We start from the raw sequence: 27,205 nt of genomic DNA on the forward strand, positions 1-27,205 counted from the left end.
AATAAATGCACATTTGTCGTCTCTACATGTCCTTGATTCCCCACTAATTACAGTTATGGAGCTGAATCAACGTGATACTCTTGCTACTCTGTTTTGAGTTAGTTTGCTTTTAGCACTTCTTAGTCTAAGGTATTAGCCTCTCATTGTTATTACAAAAAAGGAATAATAACCAAATTAACAAAAATTGTGAACATTTAAGGTTAAAATATTATTTTACCTTTTTTAAAATTGCAATGTGAACATTTGTAATTGTAAAATTAGATAGAGGAATTGAAATTTTTAAATAAAAATAATTAAGAAATTTAATGTCTCCAAATTAAAATATAAAAATTAAATTTAAAATTTTAAAAAATTACAGTCCCCTTTGACAAATTAAAAAAAAAAACCAGCAACGCCATCCTCTTCTTCCTAAAACTCATGCAAACGCCGTCGTTTTATAGGTAACCCTAACTTTACCCATCTATCCCTTTTTCTCTTTCTTCCATTCTCTTATCGTTTATCACCAAATCTCGAATATATAAAAAATTATATACAGAATAGAAGAAAACCAGTGCCAGAAAACGAAATCGAAACAGATTCAACAGAAAAAAAAAGAGAAAAAAACGACGTCGAATTCAACAGTTCCCTTCTTTCAACGTTTGTTTTTTTGTTTTCAAGAAGCGAAGAATTACCTCTGTATTGTTTGTTTTTCATTTTCAAATTGAATGATCGAAGACGATGCCGAAGAATTACTGACGAATTATATAATCCGACGAGAGTTTCAGTTATATGGCTCAGCAACAATCCTCGCGTCTCAATCGTTTACTCACTCTGTTGGACAGTATCCTTTTTTCTTTTAATTTTTGTTTTTAGAACAATTTAATTTAATTTTTTTTCATTTGGATCTGATTTGAAATTTGCGAAATTCAAGAAGCATTTTGTTTTGGTTTCTTTGACTCATTTTGTTTTTAAAAAGCTGGTTCAACGCAAGCGACGAGATTCACTGCAGCGCGGCAGATTGGTGATATCGCCAAATCGCATCCGCAGGATTTGAGTTCTCTTCTCAAGAAGGTACTGGTTTCAAATTTTCTGTTTTTTATTTTTTACTTATTTTTATGCATTCTTAGCTATTAATTCAGTCTGATTAGTGAGTTTTCATGGTTTTTTTTATTTGGCTAATTTTGCAGCTTGGAATTGTTGTTATATTGAGGAAGAAAAAAATACACTATATTTCCCTATTTTTTTGTTTTCATATTAATTGACTGCAATGAGTTCGTTCTTTTAATGATTAGTTGTTTTCATTTTTTGAACCAAGATTTCAGAGAAGCCATTACATTTTGTATTGTTCCATACATAAGGTAGAATAAGCTCGTTAGGGGGTGTGGTAGTGAACTCTGCTAAATTAGGATCATGAGGAATTTACGCTACGATGTTCTTTTGTTCCAAGAACAACAGAGGAGAACAATATTTTTCAATGCATAAATTTTATACCTCTCCATGTTTTGGTTTTTTGGCACTTGCAATAGTGATTGTGCTTTCTGAACCGTGAATTTGTTAAGCATTGATATTTCAAATTGTTGCATTGCAGGATTCTATGAAATTATTCATTTTTATCAACCTAGAAAAATCATCGGCACTGTACTTTAAGATACTTGGTCAAATTTTATCTTGAATGTATTTTACTTGGTGTTGTATATTCAGAATGCTGTACAATTGAGTTAATTTTTTGAGTTGTGCTCAAGTTTCTGTGTTTAGTAATTAGTATTGTTAGGATTATTTTACTTAATTATTCTGTGAAGTTCAAAATTTCTAATTATGTGTTTCAACCTTTTTTTTTCTCCCTCATGTTCTTTTTATTATTGACTATCCTCTATGGGTAGCTTGGTAGTGTTGTGTTTTGTATTTTTAACATCTATCTGAACACCATTGTTTGTTGCAATTAGGTTTCTTCGTATCTTCACAGTAAAAATTGGGAAACGAGGGTTGCTGCTGCTCATGCCATAGGGGCTATTGCTCAAAATGTTAAGCACACTTCTCTGGCTGATTTATTCTCTTCTGTTGGAGCAAAGATGACTGGGGCTGGGATATCTGCTAATGTCAAAGATGTGGTGGTATCACCTGAGTTACATTCTAAAATTGTATCAGGTGTTTCATTTAGAAGGTTGTTTATCAGATTTAGCAAAACTTTATGATTTAAAAATATCACTTGTCATGGATTTCAGTTTGCATCTTTCTAAGTATGGACTTTTCTATACAATATCTAGTTTTCTTGTTTTAGTGACATATTTCTTTGTATAATTCTTTTAACAGCTTTGACATCAACAAGGTGTTGGAGTTTGGTGCGTTATTGGCCTCAGGTGGACAGGTTAATGATCTCCATTTTATTTGAAGCATTTAGCCCAAGTATCTTTTATCACGTTATTTTTTCTGTGCTAATGATAACACTGAAACATTTCCAATGCAGGAGTATGATATTGCGAATGATAACTTAAAGAATCCTAAAGAGAGATTGGCTCGCCAGAAACAGAATCTAAAAAGACGTCTAGGTTAGTACCGTATGGTAATAATACTTTCAGATTTTTATTGCGTTTGACTTTCGGTTTATTAACGTATGGTAATAGAAAGATGTGCATGTAATTTATGAGAAAATGAATGGGAAAGAAGTTTGTATGAGATGATTCCATTAGGGGAAAAGTTGGCAATGTCGTTAGGAGTTCAAAATTTTGAGCTACTTTGTAAGTTTGAATGATTGATTTTTTCGTTTCTATTCATCTGTACATTGGCGAGCGTTTATGAACTAGTGGATTATCATTCTGTTTTCCCTTTATGATCTTTAGGTTCAAAATGTCTCAAACTGAAATATATTTGGTTTTGAATTGAAATAATCTTGGCAGATATTTCTTTATTGATATGGTGTCAGTACACAGTATGACTGATGTACATACATGTCTCTAAGCTTGCTTGGCAAAAGTCCACTGCATGGAATAAGTTGAGATTTGTTGTATACAATTTCTATATATGCCAGTTATTCTACACTTAACTGTAATCTAAGTAGGAAGTGTTGATTATGTTACTTCCAGGACTTGGAAACTTTTGAATTGTGTTTTTAACATTGGAAGTCTTCAATTAGGTTCCATTTAGATGAACTTGTTTAAATCGGTCCTTAGCCTGAAGTTAACAAAATTGCTTAATATTAACTAAGATACGGAGGACCATTGATAGATTGGTGCCCTGTAGGTTCCAGTTATAGATTCAACGTCTTTTGTTTGGATGTACAGTAAAACATATCACTATTAATTTCTGCCTAAAACTAATCATATAGAAATTCATTTTTACCATTGAAAACTTTGTTTATCTTGCTATACCTTTAACCTTTCATATGCTTTTCCCTTTTAAAACTTTAAATGTGATATCAGATGGAATTTGTGGGTGGGACCTGATACTCCCATATTCTAATGCTAACATATGTCAAAATGAGAATTTAGGGGGGGGGGTCATTTTCCCACTGAAGGTTGCTGTCAACTGTAAAGTGGCTTCAATTTCCTTATGGAAAAAAATCCAAAAGTAAATGAACTTTTTATGTCCAAAACATGTTGAAAGTGCAATTTTATATGAGCATAAAGCCATAAACAAAGCCTATGCTGCAACTGTATCCAGTTCCTGTGAAATAAATGACCAAGGAAGGTTGGTGGTGTAAAGTGTAGGACTTTCTGCTGTGGGTTTGACACTTATACATGCATTTTTATTTTTACATTTCTTTCTTTTTTGTAATTTGTGGCAGTTTACCCTTTCTTATAGTGTTATATTTTTTACTTCAGAAATGATTAATTTGGTTTGCTTATGTGACTTCTTTTCTTTTTTTATCTTCAATCTTCTCCTTTATTGAGTTCATGAGAGTCTACTGAGTTTGGTTTGTTATACTTCCCATGTACGTGGTTTCCTTACATCAGACTTGGTTGTTATGGGCAGGTTTGGATATGTGTGAGCAGTTCATGGATGTCGGTGATATGATTAGAGATGAGGACCTTGTAGTTCACAAATACCACCAAGGAAATGGGTTAGATAATAGATTTTACACGCCACCATCTGTAAATAACATCCAGCAATTTGTTTCACGTATGGTACCTAATGTTATTTCTAAAAGAAGGCCAAGTGCTAGGGAGTTGAATATGTTAAAGCGAAAAGCTAAAATAAATTCGAAAGATCAAGCAAAAGGCTGGTCTGATGATGGAGATACAGATTTATCACCTGCTCATAATGTATCAACTCCAAGAGGAGCATGTCCTGATCCATTAGGTTCGAGTAAGGTATTTGAATATCTGACTTCGTAATTAACATACACATTCATAGTGTTGGTCCGGGAGTTTCTAATTGTTAAATCTAATGTTTTATTTATTTATGTTGAATGCTAAACTTCATATCAGTTTGGCACTACACCATTTTTTGTTTAATAGATCCTTTTCTTTCTTTGCTTACAGCACATGTGACAACTTCTCTTAAATTCTAGAGTTGGGATTTATTTTTTATTGGATTGCTTTGACATTAACCGGGACCTTGTTTCAATTTTTTGATATGTATATATTGGGTTTTATATGGAAATATATTTTTTTGTTAAATTATTTAGGATACAAAGAAATGAATAAAAAAATATGAAAGAACTAGAACAATCTGTTTGATCTTTTTTTGTTACCACATGAAAATATAAATATCTGCAGTGACAACAATTTTATGAACAAATATTTGCAAGTTTACATTTGCTTTACTTAACCAGAAGTTGTAGGAGTAATAAACCTTTTGCTTAAATTAATTATTTTAACATTAATCTGCTTTTAGAATGAATTTCATGGTTTGAGGCTTACCCCTACTGTAAGCATGACTTACTTTGGAAAACTTAAATGCTTATTCATCTTTTCTCTGTCTCACCACCACCATTACTCAACCATTCTTTTCTCATTGTTCTAGAACTTCTGTGAACATTTATCTTGTGTATTTGTGAATCTTTTACGATATTTGCTAGATTATTTATTCATCCTTCGATTATGCATTTAATACATAAAACTTACCGTGTGCAAGCAACATGTCTGTAAATTCATGAGAATGTCCTTAAATCTTGTTTAGAGTAAAAGTGGTTGGTGTCTCTTGAGTCAAGTCAAAACGGCATTCTTTATCGATGGAATGGATTAATTGTTGAATAGGTTGATGTTTGGAGAAATGTGATCGGCCAATTGGAGTAAAGTTGCTGCACCCTGTTGCAGATATTAAGATAAAATGGTTATGAAGATAGAAAGCCTTTGCTTTCTAGCTTTATACCAGAAAATTATCAGTCAGTTGATTTTACAAACGACCATTATTTTGTGTAAAAATTGGAATTTCTCTGTTAAAAGGCTGGCAAATGTAGCTTGCAGCTATGTTGCTCCATCTCTTTGTTATACCCTGTTGCAGCTACAAGATAAAAAGTTAATAAAGATGAAAAACCTTAACTAAACCAGCAAACTATCGGATAGTTGATGTTACGTACCATCGTTGTTTTGGGTAAAAATTTGGAATTTCCTTGTTACAAGACTGGTTTAGTTTGTAAGGTTACAAATAGGATTTATGAGGTATTTTCTTCGTCATTTACTTTTCAAAGAGATAAATTGCTTCTTCTGTGTTGCTTCCGTTTTAGGCTACCATGCTTAGCAAATAATCTTGGCTTTATGTGCAGTTTGATGCTGTTACTGATGAAGACAGCTCTGATCATGATGGGGATGGCCGTTGGCCTTTCCGTAGTTTTGTCGAGCAACTCATTCTTGATATGTTTGATCCTGGTTAGCATTTTTTTTATGAACTTCAGGAGTTATATTACTCATTTTTTACTTTCTAATCTGATGATAGTTTTCTTTGACTGTGTTTTTATCAGTTTGGGAGATTCGCCATGGTAGTGTTATGGCTTTGAGAGAAATTTTAACACATCATGGTGGTTCTGCCGGAGTATATTTGCCTGACTTGAACTCAGATGATGCGCTGTTTCTTGAAGTAAAAGATATAGAATATCCAATTAAAATTAAGAGAGAGAGAGAAATTGATTTGAATATGCAAGTTTCACCAGATGAATTGGAGCCAAATCTGAAGAAGCCAAAGATTGAAGATGAACCATTTCTGGTGTTGGACAAAGTGTCCTCTGCAGGCCAGCATGGTGGCTTTGATGTTGCAATTAAGATCGAGGATAGTGGGTGGACCTTTCCCTCAGGGCAGTTTAATGGTCAACATGATATTAGTTCTATGAAGATGGAGTCTGAATTTTATGACAATGATGTGATGTACCAGTCTAAAGAAGCCGTTGTAGTGGAAGAGCCAAAAAGTTACTATGAAGATAAGGGTGCATTTGCAAATTCAGATGTGTTAAAAGATCTACCTGAAAATTGCGAACTTATCAACTTTGTTAAGCTAGCCAGGCATTCCTGGCTTAAGAATTGTGAATTTCTTCAGGACTGTGCAGTTCGCTTCTTGTGTGTGCTATCACTAGACCGGTATGCCTTGTTTCCTCTGTGGTGCTAGTTATATTGTGGACACTTCTAATTGGTTTCATTTGATGAAAAATTGCGATTTATTTAGTACATTTTTAATGTTAGTGGATGAGAAATAGGTGTTTGTTTAAGAAATCATGTCCTTATGTTTATTGTTTTATATCTTTCTCCTGCAGTTTCGGAGACTACGTATCTGATCAGGTTGTTGCTCCAGTACGAGAAACTTGTGCACAAGCATTAGGTGCTACTTTTAAGTACATGCACCCTTCATTAGTTCATGAAACATTGAATGTCTTGCTGCAAATGCAGGTAAAGACCTGATAAGCTCTTGGTCAATATCCTTGATTTTAGTGAAGGGTGTAGGTGCTCCATTCTTACCGTTTGTATGGTGGTTTTTATTTTGTCGTCCTTCTTTGTTCAGCGTAGGCCAGAATGGGAAATTCGTCATGGAAGCCTTTTGGGTATCAAGTACTTGGTTGCTGTTCGACAGGTAAGGAATTTGTTGTCTTCAGTACTCTTTTGCCTCTTCTAAGTATGCAAATTCAATATCTTATGCAACAATTGTTGATCATAATTAGTGTTTGGAAGGAGTGTTACCTGATCTTTTAATAAATCAACTTCTACAACTGTTTCTCTATAATTATTAGCCTTTGAAAGCAATACTCTTAACTTAAGTATGTAAATTCTATATTTTCTGGGAAATAACTGTTGTCTATCTAAATTATCCTTTGGAAGCAGTTTTGCCTGATTTTTTGTTAATAAATGAAATGTTCATAACTGTTTCTCTAGAATAATTAGCCTTTGCAAGTGGTACTCTCTAATCTGTTAATAAATGAAGTTGCAAGGTCACAATTTATCAATGTGTTTAGACTGAAGTAACAAAATCCTGTCTTGTTTCTATAGTACCGAGATTGGGGGAAAATAGATGAAATGGTAATAGGCACTTAATATTTTCTATTATTGGATTTTGTGTTGCATGTAGTTCGCTTGTCATGGCTTATGGTCAGTTTCATTTTATTAGACTATGTTTTAGTAGGATTTTTGTTATTATAGCCCATCCATCTGCATAGTCTCTTTTGATATGCTGTGTTTACATGCTATGTGTGAGGTTTTTATTCAAGTTGGATTTTCTTTTTCAGTTTGACCTTTTCATTAACTTTGTTATCACAATCCATTGTGCATTCTAGGAGATGCTGCAAGATTTGCTTGGCTATGTTCTTCCTGCTTGTAAAGCTGGATTGGAGGACCCTGATGATGATGTACGAGCTGTGGCTGCAGATGCTCTGATACCTGCTGCAGATGCTATTGTTGCCTTAAAAGGTCAATCACTGCATTCAATTGTTATGCTGCTTTGGGATATACTACTTGATTTGGATGACCTTAGTCCATCCACTAGCAGGTAAATATATTCACATTTTCTTGTTTACTAAAAAATTACATCAAATTCTTTGTAATGTGGAGGGAAAAGAACCTAATGTAACCTTTTTGAGTCGATACACTAATTCTATATGCTATCCTAATTTTGCATTTCCTGATGAAAATTTTGTTTGAAGTTAGAAATGGTACATTGCAAAACCTTCAACTTCAGGAGTACTTTTAACATATTCTTAACTATTCAATTCTCATATGTACAATTTGTGGTTGTAAGTGTAATCCTTTGGAAGGCATCTTTTCCATGCATTACCTGGCTGCAGAGTTGCATTGCAACTGCAGGTGTTTTTTTATTGAACTTGTCTAGGACTTGTAAGCAATGAGTGGTTTTTGTCATTAGAAACATTTGAAAGCATTTGCTCTTAAGGAAAAAGGTATCAGGATTCTAAACTGAAAATGCAATATCTTGACTAAATACTGCATTTGAGCATGTCAATTATGAAGCAATGCGATTCTAGCTGATATGATTTATCTGCACACTAAAAATCTACCTTTTTTTTTTTACTGCTGACTTTACATTTTACTAATTTTCAACTAAAGAAGCAGACCCTTTGAAAATTTTCAAATTTTCTAAAGCTCTACTATTCCATCCAAGAGCTTTTAATAAGACAGTAGTAGTATGCAGGGTCGAGAAAGTGAATGATTAAAAAATGATAAAAGGTTGAAACGCTGTGATACACTGCTCATGGCCTGCTGGCTGTTGTATTCATTCTTAACTCCAAATGAATCTGCAAGTGCATTCTGGAAATGTATGGCAACCAGCATTTACATATTTCTACAATCTTCAGAACTAAAAAAATAGAAATATTAACAAAAGAAAATGATAATACAGAGCTTATGTTCTCAATTGTGTTTAAATACAGAACATTTGAGTTAAAAAGACAAGATCTGCAAGTGCATGCTTAAATAAACAAAGAAAGAAAAGGGACAAGAGGAATCTCTCAAACTGAATGTGAACTGTTAGATTAAGGGTGTGTTCAGCATTGCTTTTGGTTACTGTTATGCAGTTGAACAGAATTGAGAAAATGTGCAATGTATGGTTTATTTTCTTTCTTTAATATGTCAGTTTAGTTTGTTCCATGTCATGCCTTGTCTGTTCCTTAAGTGTTTTCTTCAGCTTAATTTTTTAACAAAAGCACTTAGTTTAATGCATGGTGTGAAAAATAATTGCAATCTTTGATATTGTCTCACACATTTGAATATGACTTTTTCATTTAGCTGTATAGTAGTTTAGATTTAGCAGTAAGGTCTGGAGGAGATTGTGGAACCCTGTTTTAATCCTTATCATGAATATTATTGTTGCAGTGTTATGAATCTGTTGGCTGAAATATACTCCCAAGAGGATATGATGCCCAAGATGTTTGGGACACCAACAGCTAAAGAGAAGCAGAATTTTGATCTAAATGAAGTAGTTGATGTTGAAGAGGTTGGAGAAGCGAAAGATTTGCAGGAAAATCCGTATATGTTGTCTATGTTAGCACCACGATTATGGCCCTTCATGAGGCACAGTATTACATCAGTTCGACACTCAGCCATTCGTACTTTGGTAAACTGCTTATCTACAGTGTTTTAATTTTTGAGTATCAATCTCTCGTAAATTTTGTCAAAACACAAAATTATTATTTGACTAGCTGGCTTCATATTTGGGTCATTAGGATTATCTAGTTTGGGCATGCCTCATGTATGTGTCCAATTTAGGGATATGTATTTGCTTGCAAAGCTTTTTAATATAAATGTTTGCATACTCTTTGAAGGATTATTAACTTGAAATTTTCATTTTGTAGGAGAGGCTTCTTCAAGCTGGATATAAAAGGAGCATTTCTGAGCCTTCTGGTAGTTCCTTTTGGCCATCTTTTATTCTGGGTGATACCCTGAGGATTGTATTCCAGAACCTGCTCCTAGAATCCAATGAGGAAATTCTTCAGTGTTCTGAGAGGGTATGGAGGTTGCTTGTGCAGGTATTTCACTAGAAATTATCAGAAGTTACAATTTCATGCTTTCTTTTTATTTACTCAGTTCTTATTCTTTAATAATTCACTATAATATGAAAATAAGTTACAGCCTGTTTCAATGATTTTTTGTATGGTATATGTCTTTCTTTCTGTTCTTTTGAACGGTAAATTGATTCTTCTGTTTCAGTTTTTCATCTCAGTTGTATTAACTTATGTTTGTACCAGAAGAGGTAGATTTAGAAAGATCTTTTTTGGATCTTCTGTTTTTGACTGTGTCATGCTCTTTTTTTCCCTTGCGGTGCAATGTAATTGGATTCTTGAAGCTTGAAAGGGTCAACGCATATGAAATCCTATAGGTTGACCAATTCAGATATGAGTACCCTTTTTTTAATGTTCTGTTATAGACTTTTATTTTAATGTTTTATTTAGTTCTCACGTTAGGAACTTTTATTACAAGTCATTTCTCTTTTCCTTGTCACCATAGGTGAACTTGCTCTGTTTTCTAGAGTCCAGGGTACCTAAACTCACTATTCTAGCCTCGTTTTAGCGTGTTTTAGCTGAAGTTTCAAGAGATAAGTATGAACCTTTTTCAGTTGAGAGATTCAAGTGATCACTGAATTAGCTGGGTGAGGAAATGGGTGTAGTGAGTGCTATTGTTGCGTCTTATCACAGTAAAAAAAAAAAGCAATGAGTCAAACCATGGAAAGAATCCTATTTTTGCTCCTTTCATAAACCATTGGTGCCGATGCCTATTTCTATATTGTTGCATGCATATTTGCAGTTGAAAACATATGAAATGGATCTTTGAAACACTGCCTGTCTGTTTACTGGTCAATATTGAGTACATGCAAAATTATGCACGAAATTTCTCCTGTTGGAAAAAAAGAGAGCTGCACAGATATTAACTGAGTTGGACTAGATTTTGTTTTCCTGAAATGGGATTGGGGTAGAAATTTCATAGATGTACTGCAGAGCTGAATAAAAAGCTATGAAATTTGCTTGTTTTGGTGAATCTAGGCAAGCATTGGTGAGCAATTAAAGCATTAATAGCAATCATCAAAGCTAAATCATGTTTGACATCAAAAGACCTTGGCTATGTTGTTACATACTCTGTGGTGAGATGAAATCCATCACAAAACAACTCATTAGGTGTTTCGTGCCAATAAATGCCATTGCCAACTTCCAATCAACAGAAAACATGTCATTTTTGTTGAAGCTGTTTCCAAGCAGTTTAGGCTAAACTTTCTTTTGGAGCTTTTCTAGCATTTTCCTTGGGCGAGTTTATTTTTATTACAGAAAATTTTCTTGGCAACACCGGTGTCATGAAACTTACATATGCAAATATCCTAGACACTGCTTATCAGAAGAGAAAGGACATTATAAGTAAAATACATTTATATCCTCTAGATTCTGAGCTTATTCCAAGCAGCTTAGGGGGCCTTGCTCACTGTACTCCGTTAGACTTCAACTTTAGTTTCAGAAAATTTTTCCTGTTGCTTTAGCACCTTTTTAGGTAACCTCTATTGTCAGAAATCAAAATAATCATCAGAGATAATATTTGGTCTATGCTGGCTAGATTTGTCGTTTTCTTTTTGGTGATGGAGAAGTGTCTTTTTCAAGCTTTTGAACTGACTACTAGAGTGATATTGAATTAGGGATATGCTTTTCCCCCCTTTTTGTTGGGGTTGGGATTCTGAACCGTGCTTAATTTTTTGTTAGACCTTTTGTCTGCATCCTATTTACTGGGCTATTTCTACCTCCTGCGTTGTTCTAAAACATTGTTTTTCTTAATGATTCTAGTGCCCAGTTGGGGACTTGGAAGTTGCCGCAGCATCCTTTATGTCATCTTGGATTGAACTTGCAACTACTTCTTATGGTTCGACATTAGATGCTACAAAAATGTTTTGGCCGGTTGCTCTTCCTCGAAAGAGTCACCATAAAGCAGCAGCTAAAATGAAAGCTGTGAAGCTTGAGAATGAATCTTATGGAACTACTGGATTGGATTCTGTGAGAGGAGCTGTTTCTCAGGAAAATAATGGGGATACTTCTTCCAACTTAGTGAAGATAATTGTCGGTGCTGATGCAGAAATGTCTGTGACTAATACTAGAGTCATTACTGCTTCAGCATTGGGGATATTTGCATCCAAGTTGCAGGCAAATTCTTTGCAGTGTGTAGTTGATCCATTGTGGAATGCACTTACCTCCTTGTCTGGAGTTCAAAGACAGGTAGCTTCTAATTATGTCCAGCAGGAAAAATTGCTCCGTCATATCTTCTATTTGTCAATTATTTTTTGTTTTTTCTCAGGTGGCATCTGTGGTTCTTATTTCTTGGTTCAAAGAGATCAAAAGCAGGGATTCATCAGGAAACCAGGAAATTATACATTCTTTTCCAGATCATCTTAGAAAATGGTTGTTGGATTTGCTAGCATGTTCTGACCCTGCATTCCCTACTAAAGATTCGGTTCTACCTTATGCTGAGTTGTCAAGGACATTTGCTAAGATGCGCAATGAAGCTAGTCAATTACTACATGCTGTTGAATCATCTGGCATGTTTGTGGATATATTGTCAACTATGAAAGTTAACGTAGAAAGTGTAACTGTGGATGAGGCGATCAGTTTTGCTTCAAAATTGTTGTTATTATCTAATGATAATGCTGAGAATGAATCAATGAAAAGGAATATTGATGATATAGAGTCAGCAAAACAACGCCTTATAGCAACTTCAGGCTATTTAAAATGCGTTCAGGTTTGTTTGTGATTCAATTTTACTGTTGTGATATTGTAGTCTATCCATTGATTTTCTTGACAATTCAATAAATTGTTTTTCCGCCCAGAGTAATTTGCATGTTACAGTGACCTCTTTGGTTGCTGCTGCTGTTGTCTGGATGTCAGAGCTTCCTGCACGACTTAATCCTATAATTTTGCCTTTGATGGCCTCAATTAAAAGAGAACAGGTATTATTTTCAAGATGATATTTTTGTTTTTTGTTTTTGGTGACAGAACACAAATAGATTTGGTTCTGATATATTTCTCATACATTGTTTAGGAGGAAATACTGCAACAGAAGGCAGCAGAGGCACTTGCTGAACTTATTTATCATTGCATTGCTCGCAAGCCCAGCCCAAATGATAAGTTAATAAAGAATATTTGTAGTTTGGCGTGCTCAGATCCATCTGAGACTCCTCAAGCTGCAGTTATCAATTCCATGGAGATTATTGATGACCAGGATTTCCTCTCCTTTGGTACTAGTACGGGAAAACCAAAATCAAAGGTTCACATGCTAGCTGGTGCTGAAGATCGATCAAAAGTGGAAGGTTTTATCAGCAGAAGAGGGTCAGAACTAGCATTGAGACATTTGTGTGAGAAGTTTGGTCCTACATTGTTTGAGAAGCTTCCCAAAGTCTGGGATTGCATTACTGAAGTTCTTTTGCCTAGCAGTCCTTCAGAAGATCATCAAATTGTGCAGGCTGTTGAATCTGTCAAAGATCCTCAGATCTTGATTAATAATATCCAGGTCATTATCTTCCTTGATTTTTCTTAATTTCTTCTTCTGAAATTTTCTCCCTGTTATGTTGATTGACAGCATTGATATGGCTTGTTAGAATTTGTTTTTGGTGTAACATCCCCCTCCCCCCGCCCCCCCAAAAAACAAAAAAAAAAAACATATTCACACATGGGCAAAGCCAGTAAATTGGTAATTGTGGGGGGGGGGGGGGTGAAATAAAATTTTAAAATGATAATATTCCACTTAACCACGGGGGCCAAGGCCCCTGCCCCCTCCTCCCTAAGGAACACCCCAAGTCATGCATGCATCTCTAGATTAGTTAACTTATTATGTGAAACTTGGTGGCATAATTGGCTCAAAGTATGTTGAATTTCTAAAGTGCATAAGCTAGATATTCTTTAATGATAGTGCTCTACGGCACTGGATTTAGATCCTGGTTTTCAATTCTCTTTTGCCATTTTTTGTCTTCTCGTTTAACTTTTGGAAACAAAATCTAAGTTGCTCTTAAATTTAACAAAAAAATGCAACTGAAAGATGCGCTTTAATGAGTGAAATACATCTGGGTTAGATCAGCCTATCTGGTGGAAGCAGATGTGATCATAACTAATGGATCTCTGTATGTAATGATAATCACCTCCTTTACATTGTTTAATTTCATGGTGACATTAGTTTCCTAAGTTTATAGTGTCAAGAGGAAGGATTAATTCAGAGTTGGGTTTTCAGTTCTCTGAAATTAGTGGTTTTAGTGTCATTGACTTCTTTTTTAACTGGTTAATGTTGATTGTGGGAAAACAGCATAATCATCATAATAACTTGGAACCATCACTCTTTCCATACAGAATGCTGTAGGTACATTATTTCTCTCTGTTAATGTACGGTGGAAAATGATGCTTGTTTCTGGTTTGTCTTTTCTTAGAAATCGATGGTGTTCGTGGGTATCTGTGATTAATTTATTTCTCATGTATCTATAATTTATTTTTGTCAGGTTGTACGTTCTATTGCTCCAGTACTGGATGAATCCTTAAAACCTAAACTGCTTATGCTTCTTCCTTGCATATTCAAATGCGTTAGTCATTCCCATGTGGCAGTTAGATTGGCCGCGTCCAGGTGTATTATGACTATGGCCAAGTCTATGACTGTAAATGTAATGCGGGCTGTGATTGAGAATGCCATTCCAATGTTGGGGGATGTGACGTCTGTCCATGCCAGGCAAGGTGCCGGCATGCTTATTACTTTACTTGTTCAAGGATTGAGTGTGGAGCTGGTTCCGTATGCACCTTTGTTAGTTGTCCCTCTTCTTAGGTGTATGAGTGATTGTGATCATTCTGTCAGACAGAGTGTGACACGCAGTTTTGCTGCCCTGGTGCCTCTTCTTCCATTAGCAAGAGGCCTTCCTCCACCTGTTGGACTGAGTGAAGGTTTATCTAGAAATGCAGAAGATGCAAAATTTTTGGAGCAACTGCTTGATAATTCCCACATTGATGATTACAAGCTGTTCACTGAATTGAAAGTGACACTGAGGAGGTATGATTGTCTCTATACTAATATTGCTTCTTTTCTTAATATTCTTTTTCCCTTCCCTACTTCGGCTTTCTTTGTTGTAAAGAATGCATTATTGTTTACTGCTGTGTTGTTTCGTCTTCTGTATATTCTCTTTACTGCACTTGTCTACAACTGCATGCTATGCTGGGGATTATTTGCACATATTTATAGTTTTGAAGTGTGAACTGGAGGTTTAGTTGGTCAAGTTAATGTACTGGGGCCTATCAATTACTCTCCTTTCCCTTCTTTTTCTAAAAACCAACTGTAGGTTGAATCTAGGCTGGGGAAGCGTTAAATCTGGCATCAGAGGTATCTTCTTGGAGGTCTATAATTTTCTTGATGATTTCACATTAAGTATCTACAGAAGATTTGTGGACAATATTTGACCTTGTTTGGTCGTTTCTCTCTTGGGAAGTAGTTTGGGGTATGGGGCTGGCTGGTATGTTATTTGTGCCAATTATTGGAGTGCATGCTGGTCATACACATATTTGTTATCTTTTCTTTGATCTTCACTTGTTTTCTTCTCGAAATGGGCAATGCATTTTTTGATCAATGCTCCTTCTTGAGATGTATTATTTTTCTTCTTATCGGCAAGGCAACTGTTTTAATCTAGTTAGTCTAGGTCTTAAAGCTGAAGTCACTGTGCAATACTGGTTTGCAAATTGAATGCAGCATTTCAGTAGTCAGTCCTAGAATAATTTATTTACCCTTAGTCTTCCCGTTGCTTGCATGCCTTCAGGTATCAACAAGAAGGTATAAACTGGTTGGCCTTTCTAAAACGTTTCAAGCTTCATGGGATCTTGTGTGATGATATGGGGCTTGGAAAGACGCTTCAAGCATCAGCAATTGTAGCATCTGAGATAGCTGAGTATCGTGCTTCAAATAAGGATGTGGATCCTCCTCCATCCTTAATTGTTTGTCCATCAACCCTTGTTGGACACTGGGCTTTTGAAATAGAAAAATACATTGATGCTTCTCTGATATCCACTCTCCAATATGTTGGTTCTGTTCAGGATCGTGTTGCTTTGAGAGAACAGTTTGATAAGCATAATGTAGTTATAACATCATATGATGTGGTGCGCAAGGATGCTGAGTATCTTGCACAATTTCCCTGGAACTACTGTATTTTAGATGAAGGACATATCATCAAAAGCGCTAAATCTAAAATAACATTGGCAGTAAAGCAGCTGAAAGCTCAGCACAGGTTAATTCTTAGTGGGACTCCCATCCAGGTAAGGTCAAACTCTATTGACTTGTATATATTAGAGTTTCCAGTATCCTGAGAAAGTTTCTTTTTCCCTTTTTCTATTTTTCAGAACAATATCATGGATCTGTGGTCCCTTTTTGACTTTCTAATGCCAGGATTTCTTGGAACAGAGAGACAGGTATCTCTATCTTTGGTTTCTTGTTTTACATGCACATAAGATATGCAGTTTGTTCTTTATGTATATTCAGGATACTTCCTCAAAAGGCTTATCACTGATGACTGAGTTATGTGGAAAATGTTTCTTGTCTGATATGCTTTTAACAAGTTCTATTATTTGGTTTTCTTTTACCTAAAAAACTGTGGTTATTATTGTCATCTTGGTATCTAACACGCTTGATATGATGTCATTTTGACAGTTCCAAGCCACCTACGGAAAGCCACTGCTGGCTGCTAGAGATCCTAAATGTTCTGCAAAGGATGCTGAAGCTGGGGCACTTGCTATGGAAGCATTGCACAAACAGGTCATGCCTTTCCTACTTCGTCGAACAAAAGATGAGGTTTTGTCGGACTTGCCAGAGAAAATCATTCAGGACAGATACTGTGACCTTAGCCCTGCCCAATTATTACTTTATGAACAGTTCTCTGGTTCTCATGTGAAACAAGAAATTTCAAGCATGGTAAAGACAGATGAGTCTGGAGTTGCAGGAGGAGCAAAGCAGACTTCACCAAAGGCATCTACACATGTATTTCAGGTGAAATGATTCGATTCCTTTCATTCTTTTTATTTTCTTTCCCCACAGTGCATGAAGTTTCTAATTTCTATGGGCTGAGTAAATATCACTTTTGCTATTATTAGGCACTGCAATACTTGCTAAAACTTTGTAGCCATCCCCTGCTTGTCGTTGGAGACAAGGTTCCAGAGTCACTTACATCGCAGTTGTCAGAGCTTTTTCCAGCAAATTCAGATGTCATTTCTGAACTTCGTAAACTCCACCACTCTCCCAAATTAGTTGCTCTTCAGGAGATTCTGGAAGAGTGTGGAATTGGTGTGGATACTTCTGCTTCTGATGGCGCTGTCACAGTTGGGCAGCACAGAGTTCTAATATTTGCTCAACATAAAGTAATGGTCATCCTATCCCTTTTGCTTTCTAGTTGAGCTTGTTTGATTCATTTCAGAATTACCTCTTTAACAATGTTTTCATTCAGGCGTTACTGGATATTATTGAAAAGGACTTGTTTCACACCCACATGAAGAAGTGAGTCTTCTAATACCACTGTATGGCTGAATGTTAGAATTGTTGCTTTTTAGGAGACTATTTTGTGTTCTTCATTTATTAATTTAACACAACTGAAGAAATTTTATTAAAGTAATTTGTTTTTGCTAATCTTCATAGCTGTTAATGCGTTAAAGGTCCATCCTTTATTTGTTTGACTTGCATTTACAAAATTTATATTATTTAGTCATAAGCTGATGGTATATGCTCTTAAGGCTTTAAAGGTATGGTTTGATTGGCTGAACTGTGTTGAAGGAGATTATCTCCTGCTTTGTCTTTATTCTGTGCTGTAGTCAATTTGCATTGGCTAATTTAACCATGTGGTGTAGTTCAAGAAGACAATTGCTTATTCCTTCTTTTACCATTTAGCTTAGTCATCCTTATATAGGGTGGAGGACATACGTTATTTTCCCAGTCACTTGTGGATCTAATCGGTTTCATAGCCATTTACTACATATGTGGTGAGACTATGTTGCTCCCAACTCTGTATTTTTCTTAAGGTATTAGTCTCTGACCCTTATGCCTGACAAATGGGTTAGGGTCCTCGGGGATATGATCTCCAAGGATTCTTCAAATATGTGGAAAATAATATTGTGGAGTAATATAATCTCTACATCTATTGTGAGGCAATCATCTGTTGGATCCAATCAAATATGGTCTTGTCCTCCAATTGTCCTCCCTTTTCAGGTTTATGTCTGGCGTTTTAGTATCTTTTACCTTTTTTGCTTTGTAAGAACGCACTATTCAAATCAAGTCAGTTAGGGATATCTTGAATGTTCAAACAAGTGTCAAACTCTCATAGGTTGGTTATTTAGTCAGTGCTTCTTTGTTCTTCTGAACCAGTTGGAAATCATGGTTCTTTGCATTGCCAAGGTTACTGTTGACAACTGCAAAACTGTAAATTTTTTTATGTTTTACTTGGCTTTGTAAGAGGTTTTTAGAGTATGCGATGACCATAAACCAAGTTCAAGATCTTTTCATTTTCTTCTTCGTTTTGTGCATCTGTTTGTAGCTTATTTTGCCTTCCTATGAATACAGTGCTTATTCTGTGCAAATCTCTAAAGTATTATCAATTTTAATATTTTGCATCAAACAGTGTCACATATCTACGACTGGATGGATCAGTTGAACCAGAAAAGCGTTTTGACATTGTGAAAGCTTTCAATTCTGATCCAACTATAGATGCCCTGCTGCTTACAACACACGGTAAGACTTTTCTTCTTGCTGAGGGATCTCTTTTATGATGTTTTACTTAATTGTAGGCTCTCTTTTGCAGTTGGTGGTCTTGGTCTGAACTTGACTTCTGCTGATACCCTCATTTTCATGGAACATGATTGGAATCCAATGCGTGATCATCAGGTAACTTAAATACTACATATTTTTGTGCAGAATATTATGCTATTCATGTGTTGGATGATCCAATGAAATTCATTTCAACTACTACTGTTCTACAATAACTTTTTACAAATTAATCTTTATCAAAAAACAAATGCCTCTTTTATTGGCAGCCTATATTTGTTCGTATAATATATTGCCAATTATTTATCAGGTATTTCAAACAGATGCATGCACTCCATATTTATTGTCTTAAATTGTTTTACCATTTGCTGAAGTTTGCTAATTGTTTTTGTTTTTTCTTAATATATAATATTCATCAGTGATCTCTAATGATTTATGGCTTATTCGCACTTTCAGGCAATGGACAGAGCACATAGATTAGGCCAACGGAAAGTTGTTAATGTCCACCGTCTCATCATGCGTGGTACCCTGGAAGAAAAAGTTATGAGCCTCCAACGGTTCAAACTATCAGTTGCCAATGCTGTTATCAATGCCGAGAATGCCAGTTTGAAAACCATGAACACTGACCAGTTGCTCGATCTATTTGCCTCTGCCGAAACATCTAAAAAGGTATTTTTACTTTGGATTTCTTTTTCAAGTGATAGACAATATAAATTTGCAAATTATTTTTGGTTCTTTATATTCTTTTTTCCGAATATCTTCCATGCTTTAGTAAGCTTTTGCCTGAATACAGTGGCCTCATGTAGGAATTAGGCTGTCTCCCCCACCCCCTTTCCCTTTGATGGTTTAGATTTAAGTTCTTCTAAGACTATAGAATATAGAAATGAAAGGAATCTACTGAATTTTCATGTTCCTTCTCTAAGTTACTTCGAGTCTTCGTTTTTCTTAAAATACTTATATTCAATGCCATATACTGACATGGATACGGGGTAATGACCCTCTAAAAGAATAAGAACTTCAAATAAATTTAACATATTTGTGTCAAGACACATTTTGTATTCGACACTTGCACCTGCATACAAGTAACGTTGCTCCTCTCTTTAGATCTTTCTAGATGACAGATACCAATGTATTTTGACTTGCAGGGAGCTACTGCCTCAAAACGTTCAGATAGTGGTATCGATGGAGACCCGAAATTAATGGGTACAGGGAAGGGATTAAAAGCCATTCTTGGTGGCTTGGAGGAGCTTTGGGATCAATCACAATATACTGAGGAGTACAATTTGAGCCAGTTTTTAGCAAAACTTAATGGCTGAATTCGAGCTGTTTAAAGACATGGTTGCGGTAGTATGCCTAAAGATTATATTACTGAAGCACCACACGGGTTTTTGGATCACGGCGTGCTAGACTTTGATTCCGGCCAGTTCATATTGAAGCTAACTGATTGAAGCCAGCTGCTCGTCTGTAAAAAAAATGTATATATATATCTAATTAGGACCTGCAATTTTGGCAAAATTTAGGTTTAGCTTTCAATTTTTTAATATATTTTTACCCAAATTTTGGGATGCTTTTGCCAAAATTTTGTCTATCCTGGAGTTTGCATAGTAGGGAGACGGGGAAAAGTTGAAAAAAAAAAAAAAAAAAGGAAAAGGAGAGAAGCTGGTATTAAAGTGGTTGGTCCCAAATTTTAAGAGTTGGTCGAAAATTACAGGAAGAGAATTGTAAAGCCGATTATTGTATATACCTTCTCTTAAATCTAAAGAATTCTCATCTTTCAAAATTAAAAGTGTTTGGCAGGAACTAATGTGACAGAACTTATAAGTATAAAATTATAATAAATATATAATACTTCAATGCAATGTGTGAAAAAACGTGAATTCAGTCAATGAAATTTGAATTTGACGTGGGGTCATCATTTACAACTTTTATAACAAAAGTATTTTATAAACTTCGAATTTTATATTATATTTTATCGAAATTAATTAGAAACATGTGAAATGGTAAAGGTTGAAGTTTAAGAAGTTTGTTAAAAGAATTTATAGTGGCAATTTAATTATGAGAACAGAAATAATAATTTGAAAAATAAAGTGATCGGCTAATATCATACTGGGGTCACTTTATCTTAGTGTTGGGTAGGACTAGATTTTTGGACATTATTATAAAAAACATACCACAAATATGAAAGATATTTTGTATTTTATTATACTACTATTCTCAAATATAAAAGGAAGAATAGATATGTAAAAGTGTTACAATGTGATACAATATTATTCCTTCCAATATACAAGGGAATAATATAGACTCTTTATTAACAAAAGGATTTGAGAGTATGAGCGGAAGGGAATATAGACTCTTTATTAACAAAAGGAAAATGTTACAAAAGAGAAAACTAAAAAGTAAAGTATTTGGTAATTTACAAGATGTCATACAATTGAGCTTTCCTCCCTATATATAGAGGAGTTCTAAAAATTCTATACAATTGTATTTTTAATCCCAAACAGTGTTTCTGATAATGACTCAGCTTCTTTGTGGATGTGGTTGCTTCCACATCTCCATCTTTTTGCATGGCTATGGTTGCTTCCATGTGTCACGCTTGCATTTATGACCGCTGTTGTCACTGATTGTGTCACAGTTACTTTTGTCATCTCTTACATCATCATTGTTTTAATGATGATTAAGACTCGATTAAGACTTTTTGTCTTCATCTGTATGTCTTCATCAAGCATTAATGGCTGCTTCCATCTTGCTTGCATCATCAATCCATTTTGATGTGATCAAGTATTAATGGTTGCTTCCATTATGATGACATCTACTTTGCCAAGCTTTTTGTTGGTATGTGGATTTCTGGTTGCTATCGTTGTTGACATCAACCTTCTTGCATATTATTGAGATTCATTTCTTCAATTTCATCCAAATGTAAAGAATCTGATGAGAGTCTTGGTGGTGAGTTCCACATCTCCTATGTATATTTGATTTTTTCTGTGATGTGAGATGGAAATTCTTCTATCTCCATTTCAGCAATCCTTTTTAATAGCTTCACAAATTCTTCATTTCTTTCCTCCTGGATGTTTCCATTTGGAAATGCCAATATTCTTCTTCCATCCGTCCATAGTTTGTAGACTTCATCATGGAGAAGATAATAAGCTTGTGATAATAATTCTAATCCTGTTTGGACTTGATAATTTTCAAATTTATTATAACATTTTTCAATTGTTTTTGACAAATATTCTTTATCTTCATTAATGCAGATAATTGGTGGTGTCCAATCATCTTTTAATAATCCAAATTTGATACGGTGATAAAATTTTTCTTGTTCACTATACCAATTAGACTACCGATATTGATATGAAAATAGTAATAAAATCATCATTGTTTATGATGTTTTGTAAAATAGACTTTACAATGGTGGAAAATCTTTTAAAAGATGAAAGAGAGATTTTGCACAACTATTTCTTTAGTAAAACCCAGTCAATATTAGTTATATCAAATGGTTCATGATCAAGTCGTATTTTAAAGTAGGAAATTCATTATCTAAATAATCGGTAAAACATATGCTTGTAGAAAATATTCGAAAAGGCCTTTTGAAATTGAATTTGTCATTCGCAAATTACTTTTTTATTTTGAAAATACTTCTACCGTAATAATTTCCTAGCTTTATTATACATACATATTCTAAAACTTTATTCATAATTGTTTTTCCTTTATGAATAAAATATTGAATGATATCAAGAAGATTGTTTATCTCCTTTATATCCATGAATTCTAACCGAATTCATCCCATTCTCTATATAAAATAGATTTTAATAATAAATCTTGACTTCATTTTCTTTAGTTGTTTTTTCAACTAAAAATAATGAAAATCTGGTAAGAGCTCTTCGGAAATTGGCTCTTTGATTTGAAATATGGGTTTTCCATATTTCGTTTGTAAAATCATAATTTTCTGGTGATAAACCAGGGTTATAAAAATCTTTAATTTTTGAAAGATCTTTTAATTCTTGAATTTGTTGTTGATTCAACAAATTCTCAGCTCCTTTAATGACTTCAGCATAACTTGTTTCTGATACTGAATCCGGATTTTGGGACCATTGTAATTGACTTACCTTGTTTGGAGTCAATGAAAACGTATTTCCCATTGGTTGGTTTACCATCAGGTAATTTAAAACATTTGATCTAAGTGGTTGATTTACCATTGGATAGGACACATAATATCCTTGGTTAGGATAAAATGGTATTTGTGCAGGTACAAATTCCTTTTTTGGAGTTTGATTCTGCTTTCCCTTTGTTGGGCTTTTTGTGAACGGTTGTCCATTCACCGACTATTTCTTTTAGAGGCTGTTTACCTCTATCCATTATAAAGCCTGCTCAAAAAATCAGCAAATATTAGTAATAAACAACTAATTAATTTTAATAGGTGTAAATTTTTATTACACACAATTTTATTATTTTCTTCAATTGGAATTTCTATAAAATCATCTTTTACTGATAACCAAATAGAATTTTTATCTATAGTAAAAGGTAAATATTTACATATAAAATTATTTCCTAATAATATATCTCCTTTCATGTTAGGAAAACATACAATTTTAGGAATCACAAATCTAACATTGTTTATGTAGATTGGTAAATTTTAGCTTTATAATGTATAATAGTTTTACTACCGTCTATTCCTATTATTTTTATAGGTTTTTCATTAATTCCCATTTTCTCTGAGATTTGCATTTCTTTCGCAACTACAAATTGTAGCTCAATATCAATAAAAGCATTTAGAGAATATTTTTATATTTTCTAAATTGAAATGTGATTTTGATATTTATTCCAACTTTGGACTTTTTATCAATTGTTGAAGTTTGAATTTCTTCCATTCTAGTTTTTCTAGAATTATTACTAGGATCAGAGGAAATATAGGAATTTGAGCAGTTTTAATTCCTATTGGTGTACTATTTGTACTAATATTATCCTCTTCTTCATCCGGTTGGGAATTAGAGGGTAAAACTAAATTTTCATTTGTATTTGTTATACAATTATTTTTAAAATACAATTTATTGCTCGATGACATATATTTTATAGTACTAACTGGTTTTGAAGTACTAGAACTATTAATCTTTTCCATCATCCAATCTCTTGGAATTGACAGATCCCTTATATCTAATAATTTTGGCTGTATTTCAGTAGTGAACTTGTTTGGTTCAAAGAGTTCAATAATTTTATTATTAATCTCTTTTATTTCTACTTCAGCAGTTTTTGTATATTCATTAATGGAAGTCCAGTTGATTGCTAGATCTTCTGCCAAATCATTAATATCAGAATTTTTTGTCTGAATTCTAAGGCAAAGACACTCTTCTATTAGAGGATCTGTAATGGAAATAAAGTAATTTGGTTTAACTTTAAATCCTATTACTCCTGTATGTAAATTAGACTGAATACCTCCAATAAGTGCTTTTATTGGAATTTCAAATCTTTTATCTAAAAGGACAGCTATAATAGGAATATCATGACCTCTTCTAAATAAAGCTCTAATAGTAATCATGATTTTACCTAAATGTATATATCTAACCTGAGGATATTTCTTTCTAATCCTCTTAATTTTTTCTTTAGTAAAAAGAGGGATTTCTGTTAATCCTCCTCTAGTATCCTTAGCGACTGTGTTACCGCTAATTTTTTCTATATGTCTCTGTGTCCATATTTTGAACTTAGAGATTTTATATATTTCTTCTTTAGAAATATGATTTTTATTAATCTTTTCTATCATTTCATCGAAAAGTCTTTTCTTCTCCGATCAAATTTCCTAACTTAATATCCTGTGTTTGAATTTGGAATTTCTTCTAATTGTTTATTAGAACTACTTCCTATATTGAACATAAAAATATATTCATCTTCACTATCGAATCATTTCGATATTAACTCATATAAAATTTCTTGAGATTTGTTTCCTTTTGATAACATATTTCTAAATCTTGTTCTTCAAGACTTTTTATCATTTTTCTAGCATTTTCCCTTTATTAGGACAATTACTAGCTATATGACCATCTTCATCACAAATAAAACATTTACAAATTTGTTTCTTTGGTTTGGAAGTCTTTTTCCTAACTACTTTTTGATTTTTACCGAGAATTTTTATTACCGGTTTCCATTTTCTTAATCTATATTTTTTACGTTTTTATAAGTATTGGGATATATTTGTTTACACCCAAATTCCCATTCATTTTCTAAAATTTTAGAACAATATTTATGACTTAACTTATTTTTGACTTGTTTAGCCGCTTTACTTTGCAAACAATGTAAAGTTATTCTTTCTTTACAAAGTTAATTCTATTACCTATGATATCTATATTATCTTTTGAAAGCCCTAAATTTCTCTGAGTGCTTATCTAAATAAGATACGTATTTGTTTATACATATCTCATCCCAAGGTGGGGTAATTTATGAAAGTATTGGTTTTTCCAAAACTCTATATTTTCATTTTTTAGTTTTTGATATTCATGAAGGAATTTTTAGAAAATTCTTCTAAATATCTAATATAACATAATTTTATTTTTGAGAGAGTGTAACTAGCTACACTATCTTGATCTTTTTTATCAAAATAACCACAAAATTCTGTTTTTAGAATTGAGGTTAAACTTTTTAAAAGGTCTTTAGGAGTTCCTATTTGACTTAATAAAAGCTCCTTTTGTTCTTTTCCTTTCTCAGACTCTTCCCATCGTCTAAGAAATTGAAGCACATCACCTTGAAAAGTTCCTACAAAATAATTTAAGAAATTTTCTTTTGACCATGTATTGTTGTTTACAATAATAGTCATAGACTGTGCCCAATCTTCTATACTTTTTCATAATTTGAAATAGGAGTATTAGATAGATCTAAATATATTCCTCCTTGGGCAACATTTCTTTTATTTAAGTCATCTATTCTTTGTTGAACAGGTTGACTTGATGTTTCTCCTGGATATTCAGGCTTAACATCATTAGTGGCTATATTTTCAGTTTTGTTACCAAAAATCCTAAATTTTTCATTATCAAATTCAAAGTCTTTATTAGAAAATCTAAGATAATCATCTGTTTGACTATCTGATTCTATTTTTCTTTTTCTATATGGATCTGGTGGTTCAGTATCCATAGGATCTGGAATATCTATATCTTCGTCTACTTCCTCAGATGAAGTGGTTTCTTCATCAGAATTATAAGTTGAGACTTTTATGTCTTCATCCTGATCTGTTGAAGTTTTTTCTTCATCAGATTGTTTCTTATATAATTACATTTTTCGAATTACTCGAACTACTACTATCATCATATTTTAACATATAATGATAATTAAACATACTAAAAGATCTTTATGTTTTCATAAAGTTCTTCTATTAGTTTTAAATATTCAACTCTTTCTAGTTGATCATTACTATTGGTAAAATTTTCTTTCCAATGTTCTATAAGGGTTTTATATGATTGGAAATCATATTCATTTTGTTTATCATCTTTTTACGTTTTTTTATGTTTTATAATTTTTAACCTAGATGACGACTCATCGGATGAAGTGTTTTCTTCATCGGATAAAACAAAAATATGATCTTGACCATTACCGTAATATAAAGGACCTAAATTTACATCGGACTCGATATTACTATTATTAAAAACTTGATCTAATTTATTATTAACACTAGTTAATATTTCTTTAGGCTCATGGTTTAAGTCTAAATCTTTTATATTACCTATGTTATTTATTTTTTCTTCTACAGAACTGACTTTACTAAGTAACCTACCAAAATAAAAAGAAGTTATATCAACAAGACTATTAATACCCTTACTCAGAGATGAAATATTGTTTTCAATTCTAGAGTCTATATGCGTAATATGATCACAAGTTTTATCTTTAAATTGACACTCGATTTGCTCCATAATGTTTGTCTTGGGTACCTAAGACCGGCCTGTTATCCTAACGTCTTCACACAACGCCTAACGTCCTCCCTGGACTCAATGGCAACAAGAAGACAGATAAACAGATAAAGGTTTTGAAACAAACAACTGTGAAACAAACAGAAATGCAAATCAAAGATAAAAACTTACAATGAATATTACGATATTATTTCTCCAGAAACTCGTTACACCGGCACCTCTGATACCAAGCAGGGGGTTAAACCTATAATCTATACTAAACAAGATATAGATGAATTTGATGTTCAAATAAATGAACTTCTAGAAAAAGGATTAATAGAAAAAACTAATAGTCCTCATTCCAATCCAGCTTTTATGGTAAGAAACCATGCTGAAATTAAAAGAGGAAAAGCTAGGATGGTCATTAATTATAAGAGATTAAATCAGAATACTATTTTTGATGGATATTTTATTCCACGAAAAGAAGTATTAATTAATCAAGCTAAACATGCTAAATACTTTAGCAAATTTGATTGCAAATCGGGATTTTGGCAAATCATGCTAACCGATGAATCAAAACCTTTGACAGCCTTTAGTGTCCCTAATGGTCATTATCAATGGAATGTAATGCCATTTGGTTTATGTAATGCCCCACAAGTTTTCCAAAGATGGATGGATTCCATTTTTAATAAGTATAAAAAATTTTGTGTA

General features: G+C 33.6%; 1 protein-coding gene across 1 annotated transcript; it reads left to right on the plus strand.

Annotated features, from left to right (window-relative positions):
• Window positions 1-511: 511 nt before the first annotated feature.
• LOC105782550 (TATA-binding protein-associated factor BTAF1) lies at window positions 512-20,214 on the plus strand. Its single transcript, XM_012607352.2, has 27 exons — window positions 512-820; window positions 956-1,050; window positions 1,923-2,140; window positions 2,290-2,344; window positions 2,444-2,525; window positions 3,949-4,286; window positions 5,684-5,786; window positions 5,879-6,488; window positions 6,662-6,794; window positions 6,907-6,975; window positions 7,673-7,884; window positions 9,222-9,462; window positions 9,701-9,874; window positions 11,669-12,094; window positions 12,174-12,614; window positions 12,703-12,822; window positions 12,915-13,382; window positions 14,359-14,897; window positions 15,655-16,147; window positions 16,232-16,300; window positions 16,539-16,874; window positions 16,979-17,242; window positions 17,329-17,378; window positions 18,493-18,602; window positions 18,673-18,755; window positions 19,092-19,304; window positions 19,781-20,214. The coding sequence occupies exons 1-27, from the start codon at window positions 769-771 to the stop codon at window positions 19,949-19,951; spliced, it is 6,165 nt and encodes a 2,054-aa protein (XP_012462806.1). The 5' UTR covers window positions 512-768; the 3' UTR covers window positions 19,952-20,214.
• The last annotated feature ends 6,991 nt before the right edge of the window (window positions 20,215-27,205 follow it).

Source organism: Gossypium raimondii, chromosome 13 (genome assembly GCF_025698545.1).
Source record: "Gossypium raimondii isolate GPD5lz chromosome 13, ASM2569854v1, whole genome shotgun sequence".
Lineage (NCBI taxonomy): Eukaryota > Viridiplantae > Streptophyta > Magnoliopsida > Malvales > Malvaceae > Gossypium > Gossypium raimondii.

Bases quoted from the DNA above. Each gene is read 5' to 3' on its own strand.
- LOC105782550 (XM_012607352.2), top strand. From the start codon at position 769: ATGGCTCAGCAACAATCCTCGCGTCTCAATCGTTTACTCACTCTGTTG. The intron at 9,463-9,700 runs GTAAACTGCTTA...TTCATTTTGTAG, and splicing joins ACTCAGCCATTCGTACTTTG to GAGAGGCTTCTTCAAGCTGG. The intron at 19,305-19,780 runs GTATTTTTACTT...TTTGACTTGCAG, and splicing joins CTGCCGAAACATCTAAAAAG to GGAGCTACTGCCTCAAAACG.